Source organism: Astatotilapia calliptera, chromosome 7 (genome assembly GCF_900246225.1).
Source record: "Astatotilapia calliptera chromosome 7, fAstCal1.2, whole genome shotgun sequence".
Classification (NCBI taxonomy): domain Eukaryota; kingdom Metazoa; phylum Chordata; class Actinopteri; order Cichliformes; family Cichlidae; genus Astatotilapia; species Astatotilapia calliptera.
Window position 1 is genome coordinate 11,647,872 of NC_039308.1, and position 19,114 is coordinate 11,666,985.

Here is a 19,114-nt window from a genome sequence, read left to right on the forward strand (position 1 = left end):
GCCTACTCTCCTTTCTCGCCTTCTCAAGTTTTACATCCCAGCACCCACCCTCTGTTCATACACACATCAACATGGATGGATGTGTATTTTTGTGCATTGTTGTGTTTGTGTGGCCAGTATATGTCTATATGTCTGGGGTTGCTGTGCCTCAACTTCAGTACAACATAGTCATAGAAGATGAAGGGTTGCCCCTCCTACTGCCCCTCCTCGTTGCTGCCTCCTTGGGGATGTGAGTACTTGGTGTTTCAAGGGCTTATGGCCACATGATCTGATGTAGTTGTCGACCCACTTCCTTGGGAGTTGTGATCCAGCGTGGCTAGGCCTCTTCTGTGCAAGGAAGGGGATTCATTATTTTAGCTTCTCACCCTCATTATCACACTCACACAAGAAGATGCTAAGTTTGTGTATCTGTTTTTGTTTCTCTCGTTAAGGTGCTGTTTGTCTTTTGACTGTGCTTTATTTATTACATTTAAGATATCTGAAAGCCTGATCATCAGTAGTCCTACAGACTCATTGCTTATGATCCTCTGGCTCCTCTTGAAAAACAAAAGAAAGATGTTTGACTTCCTGAAAGTGGCATTCCTCTGTTCTTAAAGAATGTGATTTTTAACAGTCACGTGGCTTAAAACTTCCATTTTTGATTAACCTTGGACTTCCCATGATTCATCGAGCTCATCTTTACCATGCATTAATGCATGTTATTCATTTTTTATTTTTCTGTCTTCCATATGCTTCAAGCTTTATCCTTTCTTTGTTAGTCACAGTTTTTGCTATTGGGCTTAAAAATTTTTACATAAGCACACAATGGTCATTTTTCACTTCTGAGGATCTTAGCATTTAGGTTAGCCAGCTAGTGATAACCTGCTCTTATATTTCTCAAAAATCCACAGTTTGAACTCTCCCCACATTTCAACCCTCATTTCTCAACATAGTTGTCATGGTCTGTACAGGGTCTGATGTTTTTGTGTTTATTTTCTGTTCCTCTCTCACTTTGTAAAAGTCGCTTTGAGTTCTAGGTGGAAGTGGGCTCTGTGGGTTTGCCTGTGGGCGGAGTTCTGCTCAGATTGTCCTTCTCATACCTGGGGGCTGGATGGTGTAGCAGATCTCTGCCAGATTGTCTTTGCTATGTCTCTGCTTGTCATTGACTAACTTTGTTACCTTGTTGCCAGTCTGTGCCAAGCCATGCAAAACCTCTCCTGTTCTCCTCATGTTGCTCTGAGGAAATCTGAGTTCACCATCAGCTGCTTACCACCAGAATCTATCACCTATAAGGTGAAGGACTTTCCAGAAATGTCCCTACCTGCACAATGACCCTTCCTGGTCCTCAGCCACTCAAGCCCTCAAGTAACAGAGTTAATCCAGTTCTCTAACTCTTTCCGCACAACACACATCCTTCTTAGCCTCAGCTAATTTCCCCCCACAGACAGCTATTCTTCTTTTCAAACACTTACGCTGAAAAACTACAAACTACATTGCACAGCTGAGTAAAAATGTTTTATTTGTAGAAGTGGGCAGCACGTTGGTTAGCACTGCTGCCTCACAGCAAGATCTTCATATATACATCTAACTGACTTCAGTATGAGTGTCAGGTGTAAAGTAAAGCTGGGACGATTTGTCAAAAGATTTGTTGACACAAAATTTACAAATCTAAATGTTTAGATTGCTGGTTTATGAACAGTAAAATTCTCAAAGCCCTAAACTTCTCTTTCCTTCTTTGTTAACATTTAGAAATATTCCTTTATATATCATTGTTCCTATAATTGTTATTATAACCCAGTGTTACAATTCATATAATATGACATCAGTAAATATGAATGCAGTTCTGTTATTTCTGGATTCATTAAATGTTCAAAGACTCTATGTAGACTTGGATTACCCCCCTCCATAAAGCACACTTTATTCGGTTTAGTTGAAGAGTAATGCGTTGTTTTAGGCGTTAATCGTCTCTTCGTGCTGTAATATATTCACACAGCGACCTCGTCCGTCTCTTATTTCAGTCATGCGCAATACAAACTGCAACCTCACCACTATGGAAGTAGCCACTGTGATTCACGCAGGGACCAAACAGGAAGTAAAGTTAGGGAAAGGCAACCGGCGTTCGACTTCATCATATTTAAAATAAAAGCACTAATAAACGGTACAAGGTAACAGTGTATTCACAACTGGTACTCTGCACAAACCTGCTGCACTGTTAAATTATTGTTTTGTCCACTGAGATAAGACTATTGATCTCCATAGGAACAGCAGTGGATACACTAGGTCATGGCCCTCATGAACAGCACATGCAAAAAGGGATGACGTTACTAGTGACATGGTGATGCAAAATATATCAGCGTTCCACCACGTTTTACTTCGGGGTATGTTGAAATTTTCTAAGGTAGGCGCTTTCAGTGTTTCATATTTAATTTTAGCCTTACACACACTCCCTCAAGATACTCCCCCTTTTGCCAGGAAATAAGATGTTCTTAAGGCGTCGCCTTCAGGTATTACCTGAAAGGCTGACTCGGCCCCGTGTTAAAATTCTGTTGATCTTTCTTCAACACCATACACAGATGTTTTGACCATAAAATCATAGCAGTTGTTTCTTCGTGTTCAGCTGGAAGCTATTTAATTTTGGAAGGGCTTATTTTGATATACAGGAGTCGATAAGTGTGCTTCTAATGTTCCTTCAATGAATGAGCCTTTACTTTTCGTTGTATAAGAATAGAATTAAATGGTTTTTCCATCTTTACTTAAAAGTAACGTTTTGGAATCTTGTTTTTATTTGTTAAAAAGCACATTGCTTTGCTTTGCATTAGTTAAAACATCTCAATTATGAATATATGAGAAGAGGTTGGAATATCTTTCTCCTTGCGGGTTTTATTTTGAAACGTGCTGCCGAAATTGTGAAGTTTACTTTTGTAGTGGTTGACAGTGGTAGCTGCTAGCTTACACGGCACCGCAGCTCCGGCGGGACAGCGATGGCACTTAGGCGATATGTATCTCAAAAAAATCAAACGGAAGGCTGGACTGAGCCGCTAGTGATGGATATGCAGTAGTTCCAGTGTTATATGCTGCTTTAAGGAGTCTCTGGACACCGCTTATCAAGCTGAGGACATAAAGCGTAACTTAGCAGGCTTGTTCTTCACGGGGGAGGAAGTTTGTTGCGGCGAAGGGAACATAATAGGAAACCGGGGAGGGACAAACTATCTCGACATGGAGGACTTCGGGTCGGCCCTGGAGAAAAATGTGGCTGACCTCACGGTGATGGACGTGTATGACATCGCCGCAGTGGTGGGGCAGGAGTTTGAGCGGATCATAGACCAGTATGGCTGCGAGGCTCTGTCTAGGCTCATGCCCAAAGTGGTGCGGGTCCTGGAGATCCTGGAGGTGATGGTGAGCCGCAGCAGCATCAGCCCGGAGACCGAAGAGCTGAGGCTGGAGCTGGACAAGCTGCGTCTGGAGCGCATAGACCGGCTGGAGAAGGAGAAGAAGCATAGAAAGGTCTCACACTGCACAGCCACAGAGCCAATCACTCTCTGCTATACAGAATAAAAGTGGAAGTCAAGATTTAATTTGTCAGTGACTGCCAGACTATGTTTTTGATCCGTGTAGGACGTGTTCAGATCGTCTTCCTAGGACAATACTAATACCACAGTAAAATGTCCTGCATTTATAATGTGATCAGAGTCAAAGTGTCACTCTGCTCTAAAACGAATCAGGCACAATAAAGTTTTGGATGTTAAACAAGTTGAACAACAACAACACCCCTACACGTACACAGAGTATTAATATGATCCATTACAGTCAATGTTGTATAGTAATATTTTGCACTCAACCATAGAAAAAACAAGAAAACAACAAACAGTAAAATATCGACAAAAAGCATTACAAGGCACGTGGATAGTGGTAACAATTACTTAAGTAAAAATCCTATAACAGGAAGGATGCCCTGCTAAAAGAGTCTTTTTTTTCATTATATTTAAATAAAAGCAAGTACTGAAAGTAAAACATGTATAAAATGCTTTTAGTGCACATTATTAATGTATAACACTAAATAGAAATGCACAAAATGGTCAAAAAATTAAAACATCATAGCTGCAGCCATAGTAAGTAGCATTTTTGTGTTTCAGTCAGAATAAAAGCTGGACATAAGCTCTAAGAAGTGAAGCAGGAGGTGAAATTTCTAAACCTTTACTTTTTTAAATAGATAGCGGGGGAAGTGACTCTGGTTTCAAACGGAAGTTAGATTAGAAAGAAGTCTACGATAAAGTGATCCTGTTTCTGACATGATTTATAATCTTGGCAAACACTTACTTTGTGAACTTATGATCTGAATTGCCTTTTCAAGTCTCATTTAATAACATACGATGTTAATTTAGTAAATTCTAGTCATATTTAAAGTAAAATCGACAAATCAGGTTTGGGGCGAGGCTTACTTTGATTGAAAAATCACTACAGTATGAATACAGTGTCACAGTGTGGCTGTACGTAGTATCATCAAGCACTTCTGTCAGATCAAATCCTTCATCATTATGTCCCGTTTTAAATACAGTCTGTGACTGAAGTTGGTTGAGGTGGAGCTCCAGTGGTTGAAATGACTTTACATACAGATAGTACTTATTCTAAATCTAGATATAGATTCATCCAGTGTGGTAGTGAGGTGAGTATAAATTATTAATTCATATTCATTGGTGTAGGAGTTGGGTAAACTTTAGAAATGTCTAGGAATGGGTTTCTTTTTCCAATGGTTCAAGAACCACTAAAAACAATTTATGGAGTAAAAATGTATTCATACACCATGAAAGGAAAAAAATCATCCTTAACCACATGCTGTATTTTATAAGGCAATTATATATTTGTATATAATCTGAAAGTAGCTATAGCTGACAGACATAAAGGAACTGGGTAAAAAGTACATTTCCCTTTGGAATCTAAATGTAAAGTATTATGAAATGGTCAAGTAAAATCTAAATGCAGTGCATTAAAGCATCGAGCTTTAAATGTTTTCATTTATTTTCCATCTTTGTGAATCTAAAAGGAGACCCTGTGTTTGGGGTTTGAAATAAGCCGGACACTCAGACTGCTCAGTGCTATAAAAAAAGTTAGTGTCAGTTTCTCGTGACAGTGACTGAGCCAGTGGTTCACATATTAACTGTCTCGTGACCGTGATAAAGCGGAGAAGGCTGTTTGTGCTGCAACTCACAGGCCATTTGAAGCCAGCACAGTTTTCACATGGAAATGAAAAGTTCACATCCACAGTGAAAATATGCGGTGTAGTGTTTATTGGCTCCGTGCACAGTTTTCTTTTGTGTATATAAAAGCTAATGTAAGAGTTGTGCAGCAGTGTATATAATAATAAAACTTTGTGTAGGTTTTTTGTTTTGTTTTTGTCATGAACCCAATGACTGAACATGTAGCATATGTTGCCCATGTGTAGTGCACATGCTCCCACTAAAATCAATGAAACTGATTCCAGCAGGCCTCGGAGCAGTGTGAAATGGCACATGTCCACAGAATCCGTCATTTCCACTCCTCCCGTGCACAGTCTGCGTAGCCTCCCGTGGTACCTTCACCATGGTAGCGACCAACGTGTCAAATTTTGCATGTTTACAATCCTTAAAAAGTCTTTAAAATTCTCTCTTGTTGATGACTGCAACTCTTACTTTTGCTCAGAATCCTAACTAGCTGTTCAACAACGATTCGGATACAGTCACCTCTGATATAATTGAAAATAAACATTTAAATATGGAATCACATTTGAAAAACATGCATCACACTTTCAAAGTAATAGTGATGTTTGCCTATTCATTCACAGGTAAACTGGAAAAATGAAGTACAAACAGCAAATTATGCATTCTTGTTAATGTGGCTGCTTTGACAATATGAACAGAATGACTCATGCTTCCTGTTTCCTGTTTGTTCCTGGTTTTCCAGTTGCTATATGAATCATCTAGGGTCTGAGTGACTGACTTGAGGAAGATGTTTCGTTTTTAGTATCTGCCAAAAATTTTCCACAATTTAAAGCAAGTCAATTCGATTGTGTTTTATAGGCTTTTGTCATTAACGCATTACTCTTTGATATGACAATTGTGTTCTTTAAAAGCAAATTACTGCAGTAAATTCTGAAAGTTAGAGATGTTGAGATTTCTTTTTCTTACACATGCGCATAAACCACAAAGAGGAAAAACTCAGAAGACCACAGCAGTGCCAGTTTTGTTTTGTAATGCCGGTCTGGGCACCATAAATGCTCGTAGAAACTATGTCCATCCAGTTGTTGTTGAGATAGTCAGGACCAAAGTGGAGCAATGCATTGATCCTCCCATTACACAACCAAAATTATTGCGAATGTTTGCAGTGAAATTGCTTGTTGGCTTTAAAATGGTTTCTTTGAACCAGGGAAGCAGGTCTGTACATAAGTGCTTGGTAATATTGCTTTTATGTACAATCACCTTGCAGTCAGGCAGCAAAAAAACCTCAATGCAATGAGGCCTTCAGTCCGATTTTTTAACTCTAGTTTTACCGAGCCATAACAAACGTGATCGGTAATGATACATGTACAGTATAACAGTTTGTGTGTATGTGTCTGAGTGCAGGAGTTGGAGCTGGTGGAGGATGTGTGGAGGGGAGAAGCTCAGGATTTGCTCTCCCAGATTGCTCAGCTGCAGGAAGAGAACAAAACCCTTCTCACCAATATGTCCATGAAAGACCCCATGAGCGAGGAGGAGCTGCAGAGGCATGAGGGTGAGGATGTGGAGCTCCATCTAAGAAAAGTACTGTCTAGCTTAAAAGAAAAAGAAAATGTGTTTGTATGTGTGTTTTTCATGATACACACCAGTTTACAAGTGACTGAGAATGTGAATGACTTACAAGTCAGTTGCTTTAAAACATTATTATGTGTTATTCACTAATATGTGTGTAGAAATGTTACTGCCCTCTACGCAAATCTTTGAGACCAAGATTGAATCGAGTCAAAAGTAGGCTCATTGAGTAGGCTTGTCACTTTTCAGGGAAAGTGTGGTTATGCATTGTTCCTACAAAGAGCTTTGCAGTTACTGTCGGATTTCTGAAACATGTGCATGGGTAATTTTTTTTTACTAACACTGTGAGCATGTTCCTGATAATAATTCCAAATAACAGACTCCTGCTTCAGTGTTGGGAGTCTGCATGCTACCACTCAAAACCTGCTAATACCTAGTAATGTTTACATCACAGCAGAGCATGAAACAGCTTGTCTTTTGCTGATTTTCCTGGAAATTCAGTTAAAGTTTCTGCCGTGTGCGCCCCGAAACTTGTCCGTTTGCCCTCGATACGTTTCTCATGTGTGTGTCCCTCTCTCTCTCTGCTGTGCACGCAGTACCACACTCAGATACAAACACAAACAAAGGGAGCCTTCTCTGTGTTAATGGTGAGCCAGTCTCATCCCTGCGTCAGAGGCTTCTCCGTGGTCTCACACAGAGGCCACAGTCACCCTGACGCACAGACCAGCTTCAGTGTACAAGCACACCTGCCAGCCTCACACACAAATCAGAGCTCACGTCTGCCTGTCAGCCCAGATGAAAAATCTATTTGTCCTGTTTATTTTTATGGCTGACAATTTTTCCCCCCTCTGTCACCGATTTCCAGGTATGTCAGAAAGGGAGAGGCAGGTGATGAAGAAGCTCAAAGAAGTGGTGGACAAGCAGAGAGATGAGATTCGAGCCAAGGACCGTGAACTGACTCTAAAAAACGAGGACATAGAAGCAGTAAGGACACAAAAACTCGGTGCCTCAATGAGAAGAGGCTGTTTTTTTTCTTCTTGTGTGAATTATAAAGAATTCAGATATTTTCTATATTTTAAATATAAGAGAGGCCTGGTTAGATCGAGCAGCAAATGTTTTGGCTCAGTATTAAGCAGACATATTTGCTGCCAGTGTTTTAATGTTTAAAAAAAGGTAAAAAAAAAAAAGTTCAGGGATAGAATGGGTCTTCCGAGCATCTATTTAAAAATAGCTAAAAATAGATTGTAACAAATTAGTTTTCCAATCATTGATCAGACTTTTGTTTCTTAAGATTATTTTATCAGAGTGCCCAAGTTCCCTACCTTCAAGTTCTAGCTTCCCACCTCAACATAGGCTAAGAAACCCTGGAAATGTGCAAAGTATTTGTTTATTTTCTTAAATAATTTCTGCAAAGTCTCAAATAATTTAACTTCTTTATCTTGATCTTACAAACCTTTGAAGTGGATCATACAAGTCTCAAAAACAAATAGCCTACATGTATAATTTACAAAGTCTCACATTATCAGATGAAGGGTGTTTGATGTGTTTTGTTTGCCTGTGAGTATTTCTTTTGTATAGATTAGGTTTCAGATAACAAAGAGACCCCACCTAAATGCGACAGTGTAGTGTGAACAAGCCAGAGTAAAGGTCATGCAAAGGACATCACTACAGACCAGTCTGGATTGTGTGGCAAATTGAAGACATGGCCATAGATCTGGAAAAGGTCAACGAGTCAGAAGCTGACATAGAGGACTAAAATTTCTCCAATAAACATGTAAAATTTCACAAGATGGCTTTCCAGAAAATAACAGCAGAGCCAGTTTTTTAATGTCAGGTTCAATAAAACCTTTTTCACAGCAGACATTTTGACGTGTCACCATAGGCATCAAAGCTTCAGATTTTTTGTAAAAAAAAAAAAAAAAAAAAAGAGCCCCGGATCTGTTGATCTGTCATTCCGGTCATGCATTAAACACCCCCAGAATGTGCTGGTGCAAAATGCAAATATGCAGGTTTTTGGTTCTCTCAGAGCGAGAGAGGTTATACATGTTACAGAAGAGGTTACACAACTCATCTTTTGGCCTTTGGCCATAGCTCTGCTATGAATATGGAAGTATTTTTAAAAAGGATGGATGAGTCCTGGATGAGGTGGTGGATAAAGGGAACGTAAAAATGCTGTGGCCTCAAGTTCAGGATGTCGATGAAGAAGATTCTTTAGCAAGTCAGCTAATCTACTATTGATCTACTGGTTTTCCAAATCTTTGTCAGAAAACTAAACCATTACTAACATAAATATCAGCAGCTCACACTTTAGCTTGTGAATACAGCTGTATACAACATCATAGATAAGACTGATACCAAGACATGTGCTTATGTGTGTAGTAAAATGATAATTAACATGGGTTAATGATCTAATTATGACAAAAAAATACAGTTTAGGGAACAGTTTTTGTTGTCATAACCTTCCTGTTTACTGTGAGCAGGATGGGAGACAGCAGAGGACAGATGAGACACCAAAATAGCTACTAGAGATCTGAAGAAAAAAAACTTGGATAGGCAGATAAGACACAACACAGAACTATGTGATAGTATGTGATACTACAGTTGAACATTCAAAACAGGAAACATATCAGCCAAGTAAAGGCTGATATGTAAAGGTTCCTGAACATTTCAGGAGTTATGTGAATTTGTACGCATGGGTAGGTAGAAAAATAATGTGCATTGTGAGACTTCAAAATGTTCTTTAGTCCAAGATTTTCCACATGTGAAACTTACTTTAGATATACAGTGAAGTTGAGTACTCAGACGTCACTCATTTGGTTTCCTTTGCTGTCATGCTGGGAAAGGCAGCCTAGGCACTCGCACTCTGAAATGCTAAGGCCCAGGTATTTTAGGATATTAACAGTGAATTTCCATTTCAGTCATTTATATTATTTCACTTGTCCATGAATTTAGCTGTTCATTTGTTCTGTGGCTTTAGAAACCCCCTGACACCCACTAATGGTTTGTGTGTCACCCAGTACAGCACAATCAATATCTCCTCAGACAGATTGCCTGAAAATGCGTGCTCTTACCTTTGATGGGTGGCTTTTACCTCCTGTGTGGCAGTTCTGAGAAACGCGAGACCATGCAGCCCATTGTCTCTCTGTTTCTTTCTCCAGCTCCAGCAGCAACAGTCTCGACTAATGAAAATCAACCATGACCTGCGCCATAAAATCTCTGTGGTAGAAGCTCAAGGGAAAGCTCTCATTGAACAGAAGGTTGAGCTGGAGGCCAGTGCTCAGGCTCGGGGACAGGAAGTTGCTGCTCTTCGACAGGAAGCGGCACGCTTAAGGGAACGGCTTCAAGGAGAGCTGCCTGCTCAGAACCCGGACGAGCCCCCACCTCAGCCTCCTTCACCCGCAGAGGTAACAGCACAGGGAAAACTGAGCATAACTTTTTCTTTTCACGTTTTAGTTTTTTGTACAGATAACATTGCTTACTTTAATGTGGACCTATTACACAAGCTCTATATTTCTTAATTTTTGGACTCTCTGTATGTTATATAGTTAAATAATCCTTCTCTATCTTATGCTGGGCCTTGGTGAAGCCCTTCAGGTCATTCTCTGTGTGAAACAAGATGTTTTTGCTAAATTCCCCCAAATTCTTCTTCACTGCCCTTTGCAAACAAAACACAGAAGTTTTGTACTAGCAAGTAGGTGGGGCCAATGTGAGATGACCATATTAGGAATATCCACTGTCATAATGTCATACAGAGCCAAACACAGAAAAAATACTTTAGTTAGGGTAGTCTGAAGCCTGAGGTATTGGAATATTTGTACATACATTGGAACAGAAAATGATGGTGAAAAATAATAAAAGAAACATTATTGGAAGTTTCCCCCAGCTTCCATCTTTGTGTGAAGCTAACCTTTTAGTTTGATCTTCTCTTGACTTGTTGTGAGAAATGAGCAAACAAACTAGCATGTTATGCAAATCGTTTGCATTGTATAACAGATTTGATCATTTTCACATGCAGTTGTTCAAACCACCATCTTTTATTTGAACTGTAGATTGTGCACCACAAATCCTCGGAGCAACTCAATAGTTTATTTATATGTCTCACAAACTGTCTTTTGCCTCACCAGTGTGGTAAAATTGCTACAGTGTTGGTGGGGGCTGAGGGCTCCTCAGAGCTGACACCCGGGGGGGTTGATGGTGTATCGTGGCATCTGTGTGGTTCCCTCAGCCCAGAGACACACGAGGATGCTGAGGACGATGCAGTGTTGCTTTGGGTAATGCAAATGTGCTGATTGGAACTAGAGTGATGTGATTGTCCTGACTCTAACTCCAAACCTGCACTCCTCCCCATGGAACATTAGCCTTGTGGGTATAAACAAAGGAAGATAGTAGACTAACATTTCTGTGACATGTGGACTGTGCTGAAACAACTCTGCATGGGTGTCAGAAAGCTAACAGAGTATCAGTAGGATTTCCTCTCCACAGCTAAGTGACTTTCTGGACAAGTGCACTCATGACCCCTCTAAATATAGAATACTGCAAGAGCCCAGCCTTCAACGACACTTGAATCTGTCCTTTCATGCACCCTGAGATTGAAACACAGACAGCAGGAAAAGCTACAATTAAGTGTTTCTTTTTTATTTCTCTGCTGTAATAGTGGTAAGAAAGAATAAAAAAACAAGAGTACTACAATGTTTTTTTTTTAAATGTAGCTACATTTAAGACTTTTATATTAACTACAATTGATGTTATGTTTCGAAACACATTAAAACACATTCAGAAAAATTTCATAAATGATAAATGAATGACAGCTCTAACTAGCCAGTTAGTGCAGCTAATGACATGAAAGCTCATGGTTGAGGTTTTTTTAGCCGCTCAACAGTATTCACCACACTGATGGAAACATCTGACGTGCTAAACAAAGGTGGAGACATGCCGATAAATCTGTTCTCACGGTGACACTGAACCTGGACTGAATCTGAGCCAAATAAACACACTAGACGGCTGCGGTGGAAGATGTACATGCACCATTGTCTTTACTACTGTGTGCTCTCAGTGAGTCAAACAGGTCTGTGTGTTCTGGCTCTTTGATCCCTGATAAATGAGAAAATAAGCCACAGACCACAGCTGACTCACATCTGGTCCTTTTCACTTCATCAGCCTCCAAAACGACTGTTTTATGTCCGAGATCAGCCTTCAGGAGGTGGCCCAACTCTATTGAGATGCCTATCTGTTCACCTTGGTGTACAATCAGTGGTTACAAGTTATCCAAGTTATGCAAACATTTCCTGCTGTTGCTGCTTGACATTAACCAGCAAGATGCAAAGATGGTCTCACTTTAGCATCGGGGCTGCTAGACAATAAGCATTTGTCAGTTCGACCACATGAAAAAATCTGTACTATTTGGTTTTAAATGAAAGAAAAAATATAAGTAAGTAAGTAAGGTTTATTTATTAAGCGCTTTTTTGTAGACAGGCAGTCACAAAGCGCTGTACACAAAGGTTAAAATAAAGAAAACATTAAGTAATAAGATAGACAATATAAACAAATATATAACAAACATATAAATGTAAAATAATTTGTTTGAAGTGATGCAGGGAAGAATAGTTGTGAAACAGCCAAGTGAGCTGAAAATGTCTGGAGCAGACAACAAAGTCAGGAGTGGCTGAGCTAAAGCGCATCACAAAACCATTTTTTTATTCATTTGCACACACATTCGGATAATCTCTAATGTTTAAAAAGTTTGACGAAACATGTGATTCCAGTTGGACTTTGAGATTGTGTACAGAATCCTGAAAAGCGTGAGAATTTTAGACATTTTAGAGTAGAATTTTGCATGAGTGCCTCGTGTCCGCAGCATGTGTTTCAGGTGTTTTCCTTTAACACTCAAGTGAATTTCTCTTTGCTGAGTTAAAAAAGCTAACAGCATTTTAGCTCACAGACTGGGGTGAAGTCTGAACTAAACCAATGCATTGGAACAAAAAGGCCCTGTGTCTGACTTGTAGTTAAACATTTGCCACCAGGAGGCGATGTGCGATGAAGATATGCCTGCTGTGTTCCAATATTTCACTAAGGTATCCTTACTCCCCGCCCCTGCCTCTTCCCTTCTGTTCTCTGGTTTAGTTTACTCTGTGTAATGTATTTTTCTCTCGGCAGGAGGCGCTGTGTGAGGAGGAGTCAGGGGGCCTGGATCCAAAGGACCCCAACAGGCCCAGATTCACTCTGCAGGAGCTGAGGGATGTCCTGCATGAGCGGAATGAGCTAAAGGCCAAAGTGTTCCTGCTGCAGGAGGAGCTGGCCTACTATAAAAGGTACATATAGGTGTTAAACATGTTAATATTGACAATTACCCACCTCCTGTGGAGAGAGATATTTATGAGCTGCACAAAACTGTGTTTATCGTGTGCTTAAAGCATCAACAGGATTTAGAAGTTTAGTTTTCTCAGTCAGACCACACAGGGCCAGCTTCTTGCTGAGTGCTTTAAGTTGCTGTTTCCTCATTAATATATGTTAAAATTGCACTTATTTGTAGTTGTTTTCAGTTTAATTATTATATTCTTTCATGTTTATGCTCTGTTACTTAGCACAGTTATATTTTAGCCTCGTGTTTCTTGTACTGTTATCTCTGCTTTTACTTCAACTTTCAGACTTTTGTTTATGTGCTTGTGAAGCCTTTTCGGCCGTAAGATTATTATGATACTTTGGCAAATTATGTTATTGGTGTCCACCTATATCATAAGTATGGGTGGAGGGACTGAGTAAAGAAATATTCAGTCCCTCCACAAGGGATAGACATTTACTATGACTTGTTGTGGGATGATGAAGAGAAAAAAAGACATGCATGAAGAAGCCATAAAGAAACCATATGCATTTCCCAATTAAGATGTATTGCTTGATGTATTCTTAGTTTTAGACATTGTTTAATATTTTTCTTGGAGGGTTGCTCACAACCAACACAAGTTGCCACAGAGCTTTAAAATCTGACTAACAACCCATTTAAATTCTCTAAAGCATATTTTTTGTTCCCTTTTTTCCGCACATCTTTTGGTCATCCCTCTGCCAGCACATTAAGTTAAAAATGTATTTACTCCAAAAAAATCCCACTTTTTACATCTAATTCTTTTTGTCCATCTGTGAAAAAGCCTGATATGTTGTGCTTCATAGACAAAGTAATCCTGATCTCTGTAATTCTGGTTGTCTCTGTGTTTGTAGTGATGAGGCAGACGAGGAGATTGGAACTCCATCTTCTTCTCCCTCCCCTGAACTAAGGACTCGCTCCCGCTCTTCTGCCCAGCCAGAATCGGGAATCAAACGCCTGTATGTGGAGCTCACACTCACACAAATACTCTCACTCATGTAACATCTGCTAATGAAAACACTTGCCTGTGAAAACCTTGCTTCCTGTGATTAATGGGAACTTTGCATGCTGTGAGTAGCGGTTGATTATTTGGTCTCTACATGCTCAGTCATTTGCATATTACATGCTTGTTCTTGTCTCTTCAGCAGCAGTGCAAGACGCTGTTTCAGGCTGGCAGCTTTAGCTTTAGACTTCGCTTCCCTCGTGTGATACCATATACTATATATACTTTACTTTACAGAGGTAGCTGGGCTACTAACAAGTAAACATACATTTATCCTGTGTTTGTCAGCCATGTACAAACTGGAGTCTGTGGTTGTTTCCAATTAGCTGTCACATTGTGACAAGGACTCAAGACTAAAAGCAGCTCCAAGTATTCTAATTGTAGGACACTTTACTATTTTATTAACGTAATATTTAATTGAATGTCTTTTTTTTAGTGTTGAGAATTTTTTAATGAAATTGTTTGCCTGTTAATCTGTGTCTCTGTATAGCTCTCTGATACAGAGTACATATCATTCCTGTAAGTCCTGTGACTGTATGAGGGTAAATATTTTCATGAATGTAAAACTAAAAGTATTCAAAATATAAAACAATTGTTTTCCAAAAAAAATAAACAGACATTAGAAGATTAGGGTGATATCAATAAATGGTCATTTTTACAACGTTTTTTAGTATTTAAAAACATGTTCTTTGTATTTTACCATGCATTACATTATTTATACGAGGTGGCTGTGCCTCAGGAGGAAGAAATGATTCAATCCCAGGCTGCTCCAGTGTGTGTGGCAGACTATTACAAGCTTTCTGGTTAAGTTTTTTTAAATTAATTCTATGGCAGCTCTGTCAGTGTGCACAGTAGCAAGTGTAAGTACAAGATTTGGGACATTAATTAAATGTATCAGGAGGTGTCGCTATACCAATATGGTGGCAACATTAGCAGCAGTTTGCATGTTTATACAGTTTATCTGTGCAAACTAAGTTGCATTCACTGTGTTTTGGTTTTTAACATGCTGTGAGTTGTTCTTGGATTTTGTTGTATTTTTTAATTCAATATCATAATTTTATTTTCCTCTCTGGTTTAAAATAAACTCAGCTTGACATCTTTTGAGCTTTAATGAGGTTTGGTTCAGACAGAGGTCAACGGTTGATGTGGTCCTTGTCCTCCCCCATCCCCTATGTATGTGTGTTTTCGTGTCTTTACCTCTGTGTAACAGGATCTTCACCGCTATAATGCCAATGGTAGCGGCTGGTTTGATCCCAGATGACCCCACTTTACAGCCAATCAGACGCCTCATGTCACTTGTATGACTCTATATTTGGTTGGCTTTGCAATCCATCACTGTCTCAGCTAACAGGCTTCACCCCCTTTGCATGTCCACGGGGTTGCTTTCTTTTCGCACCTTTGTAGTATTCTGATTGGCTGATTGTGGGGCTGTCTTATTGTGTTCGTCGAATGAGACGACCAAGGATCGTGCAAAAAATAAATCAGCCAGTCAGAATAGTGTGTAGTCTAATGTCTCAACTTTTGCCCTCACTGACCATCCTGACTGACCATGCGCACTAAAAATGATTGTGTGGAATTTACAATATAAATTGATCTAAAGTGCTTTTAGATCATAGCTAGGGATTAATTTAATTTTTAATGCTTTAATATTTTATCATCTGCCCGGATCAATTTACAGAAAATGACGAAATAATTTCTGCTACAATTTATGAATTTTTACAATAGTGTATTAGGGCAGGTGAAGAGGAAAAAGGGGCTGGGTAAGAGGGGGTAAAATGACAGAGAACTTTAGAGATGAAAGTAATAGGTTCATGAGGGAAAAATCGCTGAAAAATAGTGTCTGTGTTTTGTAGTGATGAATGCAGCACATCACCTCACTTGACAAGGTTAAATTGGAAAGAAAATTACATATTGGAATTAAGGGGACGTTTAAATGAGCAGAAATTTACTTCAATTCCTATATAGTTATTTCACCTTAAGTGGTTTGTAGAGTTTTGTGTTAATTTGAATCAGGGTTACAACAGAACTTGACATATGACAAAAGGAAAACAATCCTGTTGACATTAGAAGTGTTCAGATTAAGAGAAACCAGTTTTAAGTGTCAGGAGCAGATATCCAAACAAAACGACTGGTGTAACATAGAGGCATTTGTTTACACTAATTTTACAGGAGGTGTCGTAATTAAAAACTAAAATAATTCACTTGTGATGCATTCTGTTAAATTTGCCATTACTCTAACACTGCTTTACATGTAGCTCATACTCAGTGTTAGCCCTACACATGGAGTTGTAACCCACCGCCTGTTTCTTCTCTCTGTTCTCTCGTCTCAGGTTTAGTTTCTTCTCACGTGACAAGCAGCGGAGCTCGCAGCGCAGTGCACATTTCGATGTCGGCTTCGGCTCGTGGGCAGGCAAAGACGACGTGTACACCGAACAAGCCCAGGAGGCGTTGCAGCACATGTAGACACCGTATGGGACTTAAAACTCTTAACACTCCCATCATTCAACTGCACACCAAACCAACACTAGCAACTCACACTGCAGCTGAAATGCCATGTACATGAGGTGAGAAGATGGCAAGAAACAAGAAGAATCTAATGTCCTTGGAAAAAATACTGTGTATACTTCAAATTCTGCCATTTAAAAAAAAAAAAAATCCCTGAAAGTGTTTTACAGGATTGACGTGCAGGCGAGAGGGTAAACTCAGGTTGACTGTGGAAAGTGGAATTTTTTGGCAGGTGGTAAATGATAAGGAGCCGGAGGTCCGGAGTAAACAAGGGGGGAAATGACTGCACACCTGAGTGTCACTAGTTTTTTTAATGAGAGCAACATTTTAATATCCCATTTAGTTATTTCAAATTTCTGTCAAGTAGGCAGCTAATCAGTCCATCACCAGCGTTTTGCAAGTTGAGTATGCAGCTCTATGAAATCTAATTGAGGCCTCTGTTTAAATGTTGCATGCAGTCACAATTTAAAGCTGTGTGAAGGTGTGAAGATATTTTGTTCTCATATTTAATGCAGCGGTTTCTGTGACTAAAAAGAATGAATGCATAAACACTTGGGTATGAGAATTTAAAGTACTCGTGTAAAGTGAAAGTTAGATTTTGGCCATCATAATCCCAATTTGTCTTTGCATTTTTACCCATTCATAATAGTTTTTACTATCCTATTACAGGATGGTTTAAGCATTTTAGCATTTCATGACATCTCCTATAATGTTGGCTACATGTTGTATGTAGCCAAATAAGCAACATTGTGGCTTTAATGTTGAATTAGTGAGTCATTAATTCACATATTTGTACTTTTTAAGTCAATGTTTGCAATATTCCATCATTTCATGGTAATATAAAAGCTTTGACATGGTGAATTAGTTCATTATAAAACTTTTCCAGTTTTATTTAAGTCAACTACTACTGATGAATTATTTTACATTTTTTACTCACTCATCATGGTTTAGTATAAATTTAACACCTGACTTAATAATTTCTTGTTTTTATGATCTGAAAACCGTAAATGAATGTAATGCATTTGACTAAACAAATTACAAATTAAATTGTAAGATTTAGCAAGCCCGTTTTATTTATTAGATCTTTATAATACTAGTGATCTTTTTATAGATTAAAAGTTGTAAATCATAGCTTGAGCTTTTTGTTCATTGCTGCAATTTTTTATTTTCTTTTAGTCAATCTAATTCTAATTTATTAACTTAATAATGATGTATTGTCTCATAATTTTGACATAGTAAGCTCTTCACCCACTATAGTTTTGACTTAGTATCTCTTTATTTTGTTCGAGAAATTTGTATATATTTATGTTTGTGATGCTTTTTTCTTTTTATGTGCCCCTTTTCTCTAACAATTAACACAGATTTCTCTTTTGTGAAACAGAATAGCTGTGCCATGGGAATTCCTCTAATATTTTACATACAAACTTACATTTGTCATAAAGTCTGATTTCATGCTTTCAGTGACAAACGTGACGCTCCACACTGTGCTCATGCAAACCTGCAGTTTTGTAACACCAGCCAAACCATAGCAGGCAATAATAAATTACATCTATATGATTCTGTTTAATTTCTATAATCAAACATAGGCCCGAAGAGACAGTGTAATATTGTATTTGAATCACTTATAACAAAAACATACAGCAGCTTTCACTTCAAATAAAAGCAAAATAAATTAAAATGTATTTTAATTAATACATATTATGTCATCAGTAAGAGCCTAAATCTTACATTACATTTGCACTTTTTCCCTAGATAAAATATTCATATTCAGCATAAGCAGCAATAATAACCCCGAATATCATCACACATGTGCAAAATAGAAGTCAGTGCGTTTGTGTTTATATGCATCATTTATACAAGGCCTCAAATTTAAACATGAATCAAGGCTCTGTTTAGAAACAGTGTAAGTCATGAAGGATTAATTATTTCTCAGATTGTGCATGGTTTAAAATAATGGTAATTAAGCTGAAGAGTGTGTTTACATTTATTTTTAAAAAAGACTATTTTGCGGATGGTGCTTGTGCTTTAACAGCTGATGCCTTCATGGAAACGTTAACAGTAGTGGCACTTTATCTTCATTTATACTCACCCAGGAAGGTGGAATAAATGAATGGCAAATGAAAAGATTGAGAAATGAGGCTAAAGACGTGTGTCAAAGCAGCTTCCCCCCTTTTATTAAATCACAGATATGTTAAAGAGAAACTATATTTTACATGTTATTTGGAAGTCAAAGGGATCTGCTCAATTTATTCATGAAGGAATTAAACAGTGAAATATTTTAAGGGAAATGAACTGCTACCCGAGTGCTTACTCCAATCTTCATTTTTTTCCTTTGAGTCTCCTATGAAGCCCATTAAAGTGGAGATTTAAGAGATATATTGAATGGATCAGTGCTTTATGAAATTCAAACATGTCACACCAGTAATAAAAATCTGTAATATTTGACATTTTTGCACGTTTTTTTTTTTTTGTTGTTGTTTTTCCTAACTTGCATAACAGATCGCAGTCACG

At 38.6% G+C, this 19,114-nt stretch overlaps 1 protein-coding gene across 5 annotated transcripts; it reads left to right on the top strand.

Annotated features, from left to right (window-relative positions):
* Window positions 1-3,032: 3,032 nt before the first annotated feature.
* Window positions 3,033-19,055, top strand: rilpl1 (Rab interacting lysosomal protein-like 1). Of its 5 annotated transcripts, XM_026173072.1 has the most exons (10): window positions 3,139-3,483; window positions 6,576-6,723; window positions 7,606-7,724; window positions 9,899-10,144; window positions 10,865-11,011; window positions 12,761-12,811; window positions 12,894-13,048; window positions 13,950-14,054; window positions 15,309-15,396; window positions 16,429-16,491. In XM_026173072.1, the coding sequence occupies exons 1-10, from the start codon at window positions 3,196-3,198 to the stop codon at window positions 16,432-16,434; spliced, it is 1,353 nt and encodes a 450-aa protein (XP_026028857.1). In that variant the 5' UTR covers window positions 3,139-3,195; the 3' UTR covers window positions 16,435-16,491. The 5 variants fall into 5 exon arrangements, with proteins under 5 accessions (XP_026028860.1, XP_026028861.1, XP_026028857.1 ...); XM_026173075.1 differs by lacking the exon at window positions 15,309-15,396 and having other exon boundaries at window positions 3,033-3,483; window positions 16,429-19,055; XM_026173073.1 differs by lacking the exon at window positions 16,429-16,491 and having other exon boundaries at window positions 15,309-15,402.
* The last annotated feature ends 59 nt before the right edge of the window (window positions 19,056-19,114 follow it).